The following is a 12,917-nucleotide window of genomic DNA, read 5'->3' as shown; positions in this document are numbered from 1 at the left end:
GCACACTGTCACACTCACTATGGCATCCTTCAGTGCACAGCACACTGCCACACTCACTATGGGATCCTTCAGTGCACAGCACACTGTCACACTCACTACGGCATCCTTCAGTGCTCATGAAAGAAAGCCAGCATGACAACATGCAGGGCTCAGTGTGCAGAGCAGAGGAAGTCTGAGTGAATGTGTCTGATGGGAGCCCTGCATGTTAAGGACCCCAATGCTTCAGACTAGTGGGAATTACAGACCTTCCCCAATCTGTATGCTGATGTTGACAGTGCATGCAGAAAAGGTTAACTAGGAAAATATCAACTGCAACTCTTCCAGCTCCTTTCTAGATGTTTACTCCTAGTTTCTTCCCCTTACAGTGACCCCTCCAAAGATTAGCTAAGCCTGTCTCCTGATTCCAGCTCTAGGTAACAACCCACCCCTTTATGAATACCATAAACCTGCCTCTTCAATAAAGATGTATAAAACAAACTTGCTGACTTTCTAGACTGCTGGTGTGTTCCAATAAGAGTACACAGCCCATCCATTCCAGCTTTTCTGTACATATGTCTGTGTGTCTGTCTTTCCTTCATGGATCTCATCCCAACTAGGTCAGTCCCTAAGCCATGCAGATCACATCAGCCCAGAAAAATACTAAAGAAAAATTTAAAAATGTAAAAAGTTTCAGGTGAGATCTAGCTATATTTTATGAGAAGTATGAAAACTTGACAGCTTGTGTTTGCATAAATTAAGACCAGTGGTGGTGCATGCCTTCAATCCCAGCACTTAGGAGGAAGAGGCAGGCGGATTTCTGAGTTCGAGGCCAGCCTGGTCTACAGAGAAACCCTGTCTTGAAAACAAACAAACAAACAAACAAACAAAGACTTAAAACTGCTGGCCATTAGCGCTATGGTAATTAGTAATAGTACTTTTTAAAATGTTGCAGTATTTGGTGTTAATTAGGAAAGAAGGGTGGTCATCATTCTGCATACTTTAAAATATTTATAAAAGTACAATTGGAAAATTGTAACAATTTTTTCCTGAATAGATCATACTTGAATGAATATTTTGTTCACTTAAATTATTCTTAAAGCATTTTGACATAAGGAGCAGGACTGTACATAGATGTTAATGAGTCAGATCTAGCAACAGAAAATGACAGTATAATTGTTGAAAAATGTTTATAAGACAGATGGAGGGCGTATCATATGCCCAACATTGTAACCAGCACTTTTTAGAGTAGTCATATCCCTTTCACTGACTGTTAAACTGAGGCATAACTGGTGTTAGCAGAATAGCAATTAACTTCACTGTTGACATCTACTATGTTGCAGCAAGCAGGGCAATTGTTCACCACATCTAAATGCAAAACCTCTGGATTTACCAACAGCTTTGCGCATAAATGAGAGGCACGGTGTATGATTAATAAGTGTAAATGAAACACCAGCTTGATCTGTTTGTTCTACACCTACCAACAAGCTGATCACCCTGTCAGGAAATATACTTTCTCAAATAAGACATGCTGTTCTGTACTTTTATGACTGTTGCTTTTAATTTTGGTAAATAGATGTATCTGCAAGGCTGTAAAAATAACATTTTAATAAATTTAGAACCAAAAAGAATAACACTACTTCTTTATAGTAGCAAACTATGTATTTTTAAAATAATGATATCTTTTTTCCAGGAACCAAGTGAATTTAGACTTATTATATAGCATATAAATGAGAACTATAAAGAAAAAAAGTTCTCACATCAGCGACATACATTACTGCTGGAACTCTAGGAAAATCTTCAACACACAAAACTATTTGTCTTATAGAACAACTGCGCTGTCAAGTAGAAGCCTTAAAACATGTGAGTAACTGGGTGGCTTCCATGTGACACCTTCCCAATTTTATTTAAAGACCCAATCACCTCAGATCCGCATGTATCTTTCCATATTCTGGCCTTGGGGCATACTGTACTGCACCATCTTGTCATTCACTCATAACAACGACTTCATCTGAGACAATTTTCTAAGAGTATTTAAGGCAAATGTTTATGAGTTTTACATTTTTATCTGAATACAAGTAGGCCTTGTGCACAGATCTGGCTGGAACTCTTAGAAGTGGTACTTGATCCATTCTACTTTGAGAAGGACACAGGGCCACTGGTTGTAACAAGATTCTCTCATCATTTATGTTCATAGTCAACAGTCACATTGCTTTATATTGTTCTTTCTTATCTAATTAAACGGTCAATTCCCACCACTACTGTGAGGGTTTTACATGTATTCATCTCAAAGGCATGGCAACAAAGAAAGAATAATGAGAAAGCAAAAACCAGAAAAGGTACTTTCAATGTGTGGTGGGGTATCTCCTTTATTATCAAGGTTTAATGAACTTCTGAGTTCCAACACAGTCTCCTTTGTTCAAATAGCAAAAAATAATAAAATAATTGAATGTAATTCAGTCTATTTAGTTCTTGAAGCAAATGACTTTAGAGACACTGTTCTCAGCATTTCTAAGTATATGCAGATGTATAACAGAAGGCTAACCACCAATGAATGCTATTAAGAAAATAACATGCGTATGTTACAATATTTCTCTCCATTTAAGGTCAGCTTCTCATGTCCACATTTCGTTCTTTGCTTTTTTATCTTTTTTAAAAGTTTGAATAGTTTTGATACAATAGTTTATGTCTAAGAATACCTACTACAAATGTTTCTTTGTAATTAAAGCTTAGAAGTCTATCTTAAAAAATAAATGTTACCGTATTCTGTATTTTAAATAATAATTTACATGCATAAAATAAACTAGTACTTCCTGCTCAAGTTCATGCATGATTTTAGTTGTTACAAACAGGAATGGAAACACATTCTTGTTTGTATCAATTTCTGTGCTATCAGTGAACTGTGATCTACTGACTTTTGTAAATGTTCTTTCTTTTGGATCAAATCAGTGCACAGGGATGCTGGATCTAATTTCTAGACAAAATTCCTTTAAGACAGAATCTAATGTGAGCACAGGAGTATGTGAGCAACTGTGCAATGACAGGGAATGGATGACATCGCTTCCAAGCTACATCATGTTTATTTTTCAGCCAAACTGGCCACAGAACCAACATGGATATTTAAAAGCATGGTAACCAAAACAAAGAAAACTTGATTTAAAAGAAAAAGAAAACTATACTCTGTACATAACTCAGTAAACAAAGCTAAGGTATTCTTAACTTTATAAAAATTCTAAGAGTGGAGCGTTTTAACTATACCAGAGCTAACTTTCTACTTAACCATAACATATTTATCTTGCAGTACCAGGATGGGTAGAGCTCAGTGGTATGCAATGGCAAGAAGTATGAGGCTTACAACCTGAGCACAAAACTGAAAGCTCCCTAACACCAGTACTTAGAGAGGAATTTGAGGGACTCCATATCTAAAGGTCTTAGATTAAATAAACCAAGATTGGATATTATCTGTTGAAGATTTCAGAACTAGTGGTTCTGTGAATGCTGTTGTGGGAAAGAAGGAAATATGTAATAAGTCAGGTAGGATAAAAGTTTTAGAAAAATTAAGAATAACCTTCCAATACTATAAATATCAACATATACATCTATCATTTAAAGCACTGGCCAGCACTTTTCATTTTGATCAAAAATAGAAAATTTGAAAAAGATTTCCTTGTTAAGTAATATTCACCATACCCAGTGTACACTTCTGAGCCATGGACCTTTAAACAGTTTAGCACAGTTAGCCATATTTGTGTCAGCAGAAGCTTCTTTCTGACCACTTGTAGGTCAAGTTTCTCACTGCCGGCCTCGCATTTAAAGTATAAACTAATACAGGCGGTTTTAATGTAATGAGTCAGTTCCTACCTCCACATAGTCCTTGGCATGGCCCCAGTCTCGTTTGGCATCCAGATTTCCCAAACTGAAACATTCCAGTTGTCCAAGGTAAATCTTAGCTACTGACCGGCTAATTTTTCGAGTAACAAAATTAGCTCCTAAAAAAGAGACAAAAGATGTATTATCAGTAGAGTACATTTGACATTCACAGTATCAGCCTCTGGGCATTTCTTTCATCCCATTCCCTCACCCTAAAATAACAATATAAAAAGAAGAACGATCATTAGCTGTCATTTAGACAAGTTAAGAAGATCTAATTCTAAGTGTCATATCAGCTCTACTTTCATAACAAACATTTCTTCTTTGGAGGATGTCTTAACATTCCTAATTTGCTGTTTCAATGTGTAACCCAGGCTTTAGGCCAAAGAAAAGCTATTGGAATGCCAGTTTTTAAACAGAAAATTCTAAAGGGTTGTATAAAGGGAAATGCCAGAATGGAAGACAGACATCTAAGACCACCCTGATTTTTTTTAAACACAAACATCATATATTTCTATTAATAAGGCTATTTTAGGGCTCATGGGAAGAGGGAGGAAAGTAACCGTTCACAGGGTAAAACTAGTTACAGGAAACCCAACAGGATTTTCTTTGGGCTGCCTTTCTCTTAACAAAATAAGTGGTGCTCACTCTCATCCAGAAAACTGAACATCCATCCAAATATAAAGAATCATAGTTCAAGTCAAGACTTTCTCTGTACCATACTTACTGTAAGATCACTTTCCAGTTTCATGTAAATGCTGTCTAGAAAAATGGGTTTCTGAATTTTCTACAAATATTTTGAAATATATCATAAATTAACAAAAACTTTCAAATTATTTTAATTTTCTATTTCTTAATGATAATGTCCATTTACCTTTACTTTATTCTTTGTTCTTTACTCATTCCTTAATATATGAAGTCTCAAATTGGATATGGTGCTATAGACCTGTAATATCACTATTAGGGAGACTGAGATGGAAGTGGGGGTGGTCATGAATTCCAGGCTACTCTGGACTATGTAGTAAGAATCTATCTCAAAATATTAATATATATTAATATATATGTTAAATAAAAACAAAAAATATATCTACCCATATATATATTTATATGGGGAGACAGAATAAAAGGAAGAAGGAAGAAGGTGACTGGGAGAAAAGGAGAGGGAGAGAGAGAGAAGGAGAGAAAGAAAAGGAAGGAAGGGAAAGAGGGGAAGAGGAGGAAGGAAGGAGGAAGGGAGGGATAGAGGGAAGAGGAGAGGGGAGAGAGAGAGAGAGAGAGAGAGAGAGAGAGAGAGAGAGAGAGAGAGAGAGATTGATTGATTGAGATTGATTCTTGTTGACCAGACTGGTCCTATGACCTGTGCTCAAGAGATCCTGTGTCAGAGTCTTGAATAACTGGGATAGTGAATGTCAGGTTTCTACCTATCATAAAGGAGGATAAACGTTTTTTCTTTTCTTTTTTTTTAATTGGATATTTTATTTACATTTCAGATGTTATCCCTTTACCCCATTCCACCCCCCGCTGCCCAGGAACCCCCATCCCATCCCCCTCCTGCTTCTATGAGGATGTGCCCCCACCCATCCACCTGCTCCCCCCGACTCACCCTCAAATTCCCCCACATATGTAACTGGGATAATGCATGTCAGGTTCCTACCTATCATAAAGGAGGATAAACTTAAAAGGAACTTCTGGGATGATTTCATTTAAGTCTCTGTATCTAGATATAATATCAGAAAATGCCACTGACTTTCTACATTTTAGATACATGGCTTCCAACACCATGTGATGGTGAACTCTGCCTCTGCTCCTTGTGCAGGCAGAGGATGGAGGCAAACACGACAGAGGTTTGGACTTATGAAGAAAGTGGCACAGGAACATGGAAAATCTATTCTAAATAGATTTCTAAACTCAGGCAGGGACATAGACTATAAGTTCAAACACAAGCTCTATGCATTCACAGCATGTTGTATCATTAAAAACACAATAAGGACATGGAAAACCAAATGCTTAAATAACCAAACATCTCATAGAAGCATTAATAAACTAAAGATGGGTGAAGCTAAAATCTTAGCACTCCAAAGGCAGAGGGAGGAGCACTGAAATCTGCAGTCAGCTTGAACTCAGCAAAAGACCTCGTCTCAAAGCAACTGACAACAAAAACCAAAGGAAATCAAACTTTCAGCTTTCCTAGGTAACTGACAAAACACAGAAGTCCATGAAGAAAGATCATTTTCAAACTAAGAAGCATTTAGTGGATACAGTTTTGAAATTTTTAATATTCTTCTGCTTTGTCACACAAGTTTTAAATTAAATCTAGGTTTATGTTTGTCTTTACTGAAGGGACTATGCTATCATCTCAAAATGAAGGAGTATAACAAATGATACCAACTTATTAGAATGTGTTCCCAATAAGAATTAGTGAGAGTTTTTTTCCACTGCACTAATATTTTTCAGAATCCAAAGGAACATCTGATTTCATCTGATTCACTTTCTACCCAGGATAACCTCAGCATGAACACTGAACAGGACACAAAGCACTGGAAACAAACAGGCCTGGTCTACTGTCAGGCAGTACCAAAGCACCAGAGATGAAGCATTTATCTTTAGATTTGCTTAATCTAGACACTTCATATAATTCTGTGATTATTTCTTTCATTTAGAATAACATAATAAGGGTGATACACATAGTACTTGAATCAGAACATTATTAAAGCTCTATAGCTAATGTTCTTCTGTAGAAAAAACAATACATTTTATTTGCTCGGCCATCAGCAGGTAGTCACTGAGTTGCTTCCATTGTTTAGCTACTGTGAATAAAGCCACTATGGATGTTTATATACAAGTTTTTGTATGGACATATGTTTGTTTCTTTGGGGAATATCCCTAGGGGCAGAACTGGTGGATCACACAGTTACTGTACATGGTCTATCATAAACTGTGAAGCAGTATTCAAAGGGGCAGAACTACTTTACATTTTCACAGCAGTGGGACCTCTGGGGTCTCCCCAACACTTGTTATTTACTACAGCCACTTCAGTAGGTACTGGATTGGCTCTGACCTGTCTTTCCCTAAAAGCTAGTGAAATCAACAATCTATTTTCATATGCTTTTCAACAAAGAACTTTCATATGCTTAATGGATATCATCTTTATTTATACGTTTACTGGATATTTTATTGAATATTTATTTAAATGCTTACTGGATATCTTTAGAGAAGGCTTTAGCTGGGTTACTAATCTTTTAACTACAGAATCCCAGATGCTTTATACACTTTAGCTCTAAGCCTCTCCATATAAAAGTATCTTCTCACTGTGTGCACTGTCTTCACTCTTGTAGTGGTGCTCCCTGAAGCACATGTTTGCTGTTACTAGGTTTTGTTTTGATGGAGTCCAATTTGCTTATTTTAGCTTTGTTGTACATGACACTGTGATACTACTCAAGGCTGGGTTTGATGGTGGTAGTATAATTAGAAAATAATACATGTTAATCATTACTAGAATTATTACATTAAATGGTAACAGTATCAGTGGTAACAATTAGTTTCATGGAAAACCTCAAATTTCTTCTTTCCTGACTTTCTTATAGGTGTAATTCTGGAAGTCTTGGGATTGACAATAGGTGTAAATAAGCAGTACTTGGAACAGCATATGTGAAACTGTACTAGAAGCCTTCATAAGCATGTTTCAAATCATATCAGGTTACCTTTTCAATATAAACTCACTAATCTAGAAAAAAAGAGTACCCAAGTAAATGTATTCATAAGAGCAGAATTAAACAAGGTTTGAGGTCATGAGTTTTGCTAGCACTGGCAAAAGAACAGAATTTCTGTTCAAGAGAAAAAGCAGCTATGAAAACTGTCACATTAGAAATACAAATATATTATAGGTAAAATATAATGACTCATTTTTTTTAATTGAAGGCAGAAAACTGGGTATGGTGGTGCACATTTGTAATATCAGCATGCAGGGTGCTGAGATTCTGAATCCTCAGTTCCAGGCTAGCACAGATCACATGGGAAAAAATAAGATAGGGTAAGAAGAAAAATTTAATGGATCTCCAAGACATAAAAAAGAAATGTATAGATAAAGACAGATGCCAAATACATAACGAATCTGTGGTGTTTCTGGATATTACATCCTGCATTGCATCACATATAACTGCAGGCTCAGTTCTGAACACATGATGTTCATTTTGTGCTACAAATACAATGTCACTCCATACCATGCCATGAAAACCTAGAATTTAGACCTGCAACTACACTGTGTGATGAGCTGCAGTGCTTTTACTATACAGCTCAAGTTTCTGCCCTTGGAGAATCTGAATAACTTAATTACAGAAAAGATGGAGTTCTGGCATTTTTCTAGCACCATTCTCCAGAATTTATTAAATTAGTCTATATCTTATTATTGTATCATATAAGGATGATTATAAAAATCAAGTTTGAGCACTATAACCATGTACACTTATAGACAGCACTGATTAGACTCAGTAGGAAAAGAAGGAGGAGGGAGAAGACAAAGAGAAGAGGAGGAGGAAGAAGAGGAGAAGCATTAGCAGGAAGAACAGGAGCAGGAGCAGCAGGAGGAGGAACAAGAGAACATGAAGCATATGAAGCTTGGAAGAGAATATGGGGATTCGGGAGTTGAAGGGAGAAGAATGAATGTGATAAAAATACATTGTAATGCATTAAATTCTTAAAGATAAATAAAAATATTAAATAAGAAAAGTAAAAACAATGAACTAGTACTATTTGAGTAGCTGATTTTTCATTAAAATGAACTTCGGCTGAGGGTTAAAACAGAATTTCCAATAACTTATGAAATAGCCCTTCTGACATTTTTTACTACATATTTATGAGGCACAGCATTCTCAGCATTAGCAAGTTTAGCATTAAAATATTGATCAACTCTGAAGAACACCTAAGATGATTTTATCCAAATATCTGAAGATATCCTGCATTATCAGATTTTAAGCCAAGACTTCTTTCTTTAAGAAAAATGAAAAAGGACACCCATATTATTAGCATGCAAACTTGCTAGAACCTTTAGGAAACAATGTAGTAGTTTGAATAGGTTTGGCTTCCATAGACTCATGTGTTTGAATGTCTGACCTACAGGGGGTGACACTATTAGGAGGTATGGCCTTATTAGAATAAGTGGGGCCTTGTTGGAAGAAGTGTGTCACTGTGGGAGTGGGCTTTGAAGCTCCAAAAATATCATTAAATTAAATATCATTAAATATCATATCAGGATATGATCAATATGGAAGATAGTCTCTTCCTGGCTGCCTTTACATCAGGATGAAGAACTCTCAACTCCTTCTTCAGCACCATGCTTCCATGCTTCTTGGCATGGTGATAATGGACTGAGTCTCTGAAACCATAAGCCAGCCTCAATTAAATGTTTGCCTTTATAAGAGTTGTTGTGGTCATTGTGTCTCTTCATAGCAATGAAACCAAACTAAGACAAACAGTAAATTTCTGTAACACAAAACTTGTTTCAAATAATTACAACTTAGTAGTAGTAAACAATTGATTTAATGTTTACTTCATTATGATTGTAATTTTTGATTACTGACTATATACTTGAATTTCTATAAAAATGTCTCCAGTGTGAGCTGGGTGTGGCAGTACACACTTTTTTAATCTTTGCACTTGGATCTCTGTTGAAGACCAGCCTGGTCTATAGAGAGCTCCACTGTGAGTTTGAAGCCATACTGGTCTATACAGAGAGCTCCTTGTGAGTTTGAGGCCAGCCTTGTCTATAGAAAGCTCCTGGACTACTAGAGACCATGTCTCAAAAATAAAACTCTCTAGTTAAAAGGGTCAAGAGTGGGAAGTGTTCTAAGTGCTCTGCTCTAACCAGGCAGTGAAACTTCTCACCTGTCTACCTTAAAGTTGGGATCGTAACTTGGAATCAAGGAAGAGTTACATGTCAAAGGCCACATCAACGAAAACCTCGTCTGTTAGGTATAATGCTTGATGGTTAGCATGATAAATCTTTTAACAAGGTAGGTGTTTATCTTTCTCATTCACCTGTCTTTATACAACCTCCACAGCAGTGGACTAAAGATGAGATTTCTTTGAGTTTCCATCAATGCTTTTAGGGCCAAATTACTTCAGATAAAACAGTAAATTAAGAAGAATTAAAGAATCCTGAGAGGAGAACTGTCACTCTGGTTAGTAAGTAGTTGGGCCTTGAGATCTCTTTGGGGTAAGGTGACAACATTTTAGTACCACAAGCTAGTCTCAACTGATTTGTTACTGATTTTGACTTTGACTAACAATGGACTGCAGCCTTGTGCCTTCAGTGGGAATTACTGTCTAATAACTGGAATGCACATGTAAAGATCACATAACTAAAAAGGCCAGAGGAGATTAGGAGAATGATAGTTCTTCCTAATAGACTCAGTGTTCATTTTTCCTGGGACCAAGGAGAAACTAATACATGGGGCTCACCCCCTTCATTAGTTACCACACAGGGCTCTAGTCTTCTACCCACTGCCATATGTGAGCATTCCTCAAGTATGAGCAGCACTTATAGCAGGACAAGTATGAAAGGAAATGCCATGTGGGTATCAGAGCCCCCTGCCTGTTAATATAAAGGGAATGTCATGAAGGCAGAGCTCCAGGAGGATAACCTGGCCTGTAGTTCTGGGTACTTTAAGAATGCTGTGCCACCTCTGATACATTTATTTATATTTATTTTATTCTCACTTTAGAGGTTCAGAAACCTGTTTTCTATGTTTTTACATGCTGGATACATATACAAATAGATAAAACTCATGTGTAAAGCTAAATTCTGTTTCACTTGTTTTGTCCATACTGATTCTCAAACTCAAATGCAATTACTTATAATTTTTGCCTATTTTCAAGCAACTATACTTTTTTTCTAATGAGGTTCTGAGCTAAAAATCATGTTGTCTGTGGTTCTAGCCTGTACTCGGCCTCATTCCTGTGACAATAGATGACCAGATGGCCATGAGGCTAAGCAGCACCAATGCATCAGAAAGTGGAGTGGATTGGAGCCACAGCAAACTCCTGGTTTCCTTGCTTTGTTCCTATGTCTGATCTTGACATCAATGTATATTAATGTACAAATGCATGTACATATACATCATTCTCAGTAATTCAAACTTTCTACTGTAATGTCAACATAATATCCTGTAGTCACATACCTTTTAAAAGAAAAGCTGAAGGAAAAGAATTAACAAAATTAATAAAAAATCTCTCTCATATATGACCAGTATAAGACCAGGACATTGATTGCCCTCAGTGTATGAATAGTATACATACTAGAATTGATGAATTTGATATTCTTTATGTATATATGTAAACACAGGTGCATGTGGGCACAGGAGAGCCTGAAGAAAGAGGACAAGAAAGGCTAATTATAAGGGCTAAGACCAAATGCAGCTAGCGGACATGGGTTAGGAAAGTGTTATCATATGTTATCATATAAGGATTATTGCTCTTATGACTAGCTTTTGTTTTGGTGGTGGATAAGTACATAAAATATATTGGATACTAAATGTCTAAAGCGGAATGTGAAGTTTCACAGCTTCCGTTCTGAATGCCAATTCTAACTTCAGTAATTCATTAAACACTATACACTTTGGGTCTTATTGATTTTGATGTGTGATGCTTTTATTTCCACAGTTTCTTTTTAAATTACAAAGTTTATAAAAAATATCATCAGCTGTTAAGTCTCAATGTATTTACCACATTGTACTTCCATAATCTTATTTTTCGTTAATAATTTTATTTGTTTACATTTCAACTGATAGCCCCTTCCTGGTTACCCCTCCACAATCCCCCTATCTAATCCCCTCTCTCCCCTTTGCCTCTGTAAGGGTGCTCCTCCACCCATTCACCCACTCCTGCCTCACTCCTCTAGCAGCCTCCTACGCTGAGGCATCAAGCCTCCCTCCCTTCCCATTGATGTCAGATAAAGCTACATATCTATCTGGAATCCTGGCTCCCTCCATGTATACTTTTTGGTTGGTGGCTTAGTATTTTTTAAAAGACAGAACGTGATACAAGACTTCTGATACTGACTCCCTAAAAGTAGCAGAGAAAGTCTGCTAATTCTTATGCTTAGCATACTAGCCAAATCATTGTATTTCAAAGGTCTGTATTTCATAGTTAATATTGGCTAAGTTAACCCCTAAGAATGATCACAAGTGAGATTGTTTTATTTTTGCTATATGAATGTGAATAGATTCACAAGATTTTATTTTCACATGGAGATATATATATATATATATATATATATATATATGTAAATTTTCATCTGCCAGCATACAAATAGTATTTGAAGAAACATTAGTTACTCTCACAAAAAAATCTATTTCATTGCACAATAGTTTATTTATCTCAAGTTATATAAAGTAGAAAGTTTGCAAATAAGAAGTCATTCCAATTCATCCTGAACCCCATGTGAACCTCTCTGGTTGGGGCCCTGAGTTTCCCCTGTGGTAATCTCTGGCCATCCCACTGAGAACTGCCTGGGCTATGGCTTGGTGTAGACAGGGTGTAGAAAGAAGAGACACTGAGAAGGTCATGGCTGACTGAGCATACTACTGAGATCAGAGAGACCATACCTCATTTCGCTCACCAAGCCTTGCCAAGAGCAACACTATTTAGCTGCAGGTACTCGCAATCCAGTGGGCATGTTTAAAGGAACCCCAGGCTTGAAAGAGGGCAATTCACAATGTGCATTTTTCAGGAGAGTTACTATCTTTTGGCAAGTACTTATAAATATGTGCTTAGAGTGCTGTTCAAAAAATTTTTCTACTTTTATCAAATATTCAGTGCATTTCCACAAATAGATAACTTAAACTCATAACCCATGTTTAAGGATTTCTTAACTTTGGCATTGTTAACCTTGGGGGCACATAACTCCTTCTGGGGCACTATCTTTTGTATTCCTTAGTTTTTATATCCTCAGCTGAGACAAATAAGGATTGTGGAAAGTTGCCAGCCTCTCCAAGGCAACAAACCCACTCACTGTCTTATTCAAACAGAAGACCCCCTAACAAATAAATGCCAAGCAATCAAAATAAATTTACATA

At 36.6% G+C, this 12,917-nt stretch overlaps 1 protein-coding gene across 1 annotated transcript in view; it reads right to left on the bottom strand.

Annotated features, from left to right (window-relative positions):
* The window catches only part of Gmds (GDP-mannose 4,6-dehydratase), a 525,382-nt gene that overhangs the window by 270,686 nt on the left and 241,779 nt on the right, over positions 1–12,917 (bottom strand). Inside the window, exon 7 of the mRNA XM_028775694.1 lies at positions 3,838–3,965. Coding sequence (XP_028631527.1) covers positions 3,838–3,965 — 128 coding nt within the window. The remainder of the gene's footprint in view (positions 1–3,837; positions 3,966–12,917) is intronic.

Source organism: Grammomys surdaster, unplaced genomic scaffold (genome assembly GCF_004785775.1).
Source record: "Grammomys surdaster isolate TR1022 unplaced genomic scaffold, NIH_TR_1.0 258, whole genome shotgun sequence".
Taxonomy (NCBI): domain Eukaryota; kingdom Metazoa; phylum Chordata; class Mammalia; order Rodentia; family Muridae; genus Grammomys; species Grammomys surdaster.
The sequence above is the reverse complement of the archived record's forward strand: the minus strand, read 5'-3'. Positions and strand labels throughout refer to the sequence as shown.